Genomic DNA, 1,591 nt, shown 5'->3' on the forward strand with positions numbered 1-1,591 from the left:
AAGCACCAGCAGCAACAGCAGCAGCAGCAGCAGCAGAAGCAGCAGCAAACCAGTTGGGGGTTGAGCCAGTCGGCCTCTGGTTCTGCTGGTTCAGCGTCTCCAAGGAGAGAAATAAAGGGGCGAGCCATGAAGAAGCGAGGTATAGCAGGTGCTGCTGTTGCTGCTGCTCCTGCTGCTGTTGCTGCTGCCCCTGCTGCTGCTGCTTTTGTTGCTGTTGCTGCAGCTGCTGTTTCTGCCGTTGCTGCTGTAGGTGGTGTGGCTGCTCTCGCTGCTGCTGCTGCTGCAGCTGCCGCATTTCGGGCAGCTGTAGAAAAAGTAGCAGCAGCAACACGACTCTGCCACATCCTCACAGCAACAGCAGCAGCACCCGTTGATGCTGCTGCTGCTGCAGCAGCACTTCCTGCTGCTGCAGTGCATCTGACAAAACCCAAGGGAAGTCCCATCTTTCCTCTAGGGGCCCCCCTTCTAGTCAATCCCTGGGGCCCCTTGGGGCCGCCCGTTGGCTGAGGGCCCCCCAGGGACCCCAGGGGCCCCCCGGGGCCCCCGGGAACCCCAGAGACCCTAAAGTAAGCAGGGGGCCCCCAGGGGCCCCCCACGCAGCAGGGGGCCCCCGGGGGCCCCTAGGTGGCCCTGGGTTTGGGGTTGGGGGCCCCCGGACCCCAGGTTATGGGGGATTCTTGAAGAGCCAGAGGGTACTGGGGGGTCCCCACAGCGATTTGGGGCCCTTTTGAGGCGCAGAGGGGCAGCTGGAGCCACTTGAGCAGCTCCAAAGAGTTAAAAGTGTATTAATAATTATTATAATTAATTAAATGATGCAATAAAGACAATTAAGAGGGGTTTCGGCGAAGATCCGCGAGCGCGCTGGTGCTGCAGCTGCTGCGCTGCTGCTGCTGTCGATCCTGCTGCTGCAATATGTGTGGGCTGCACGCTTGAAGCAGCAGACTGCAGAGTTTTAAGTTTGAATTGCTTCTTAATTCTTTTTTTTGTAGTGTTCTGTGCATGCAGCCCCACTGGAGTGCGTGTGCTGGGGCTCCCGATTGAACTATGGTTTAGGGTGTAGGGTTTAGGGTCTAGGGTTTAGGCTTTAGGGTTTACAGTTCAGGGCGCTGGGACCGAAGATAAGTGCATTCTGCCTATTTGCCAGCTCGTGGGGCAGCATGCTGCCTTAGAATCACAAGACAAGCAGCAGCAGCAGCTGCTGCAGTGGCGGCAGCAGCAGCTGCTGCAGCAGTAGCAGCAGCAGCACCGGCACTGTATTGCTATGCACCGCTCCGCAGCAGCAGAAGCCAAAGGGGGCGACCCTGCAGCAACAAGACCTGCGACAGTTCACGCTGCAGCAGCTACAGGAGCAGCAACAGCTACAGCAGCAGCAGCTGCTGCAGCAGCTAAAGATAGTAGGTCAGCTGGAGCACAAATGTAACAAACAGCAGCAGCAAATTAGCAGCCGCTTGACCCAGTTGTAAGTGCCGTACTGGCCACATGGCTGTGCTCCGATGTGTGAGTAGCAGCAGCAGCAGCAGTAGTAGCAGGAGCAGCAGCAGCATGATGCAGGCAGAGCATGCAGCAGCGAGGCGGGTGGGGGCGCCGCAGG

General features: G+C 58.4%; 1 protein-coding gene across 1 annotated transcript; it reads right to left on the reverse strand.

Annotated features, from left to right (window-relative positions):
- Positions 1-6: 6 nt before the first annotated feature.
- Positions 7-295, reverse strand: ETH_00039040 (uncharacterized protein; the record flags this gene model as incomplete). The annotated part of the gene is made up of 1 exon (XM_013380219.1): positions 7-295. A coding segment is annotated over one exon (289 nt), but the record flags the coding sequence as incomplete, so codon positions are not given.
- Positions 296-1,591: the final 1,296 nt, after the last annotated feature.

The sequence above is a fragment of the Eimeria tenella genome, genomic scaffold, assembly GCF_000499545.2.
Source record: "Eimeria tenella Houghton genomic scaffold, Eth_scaff4605, whole genome shotgun sequence".
In the NCBI taxonomy this organism is placed as follows: Eukaryota; Apicomplexa; class Conoidasida; order Eucoccidiorida; family Eimeriidae; genus Eimeria; species Eimeria tenella.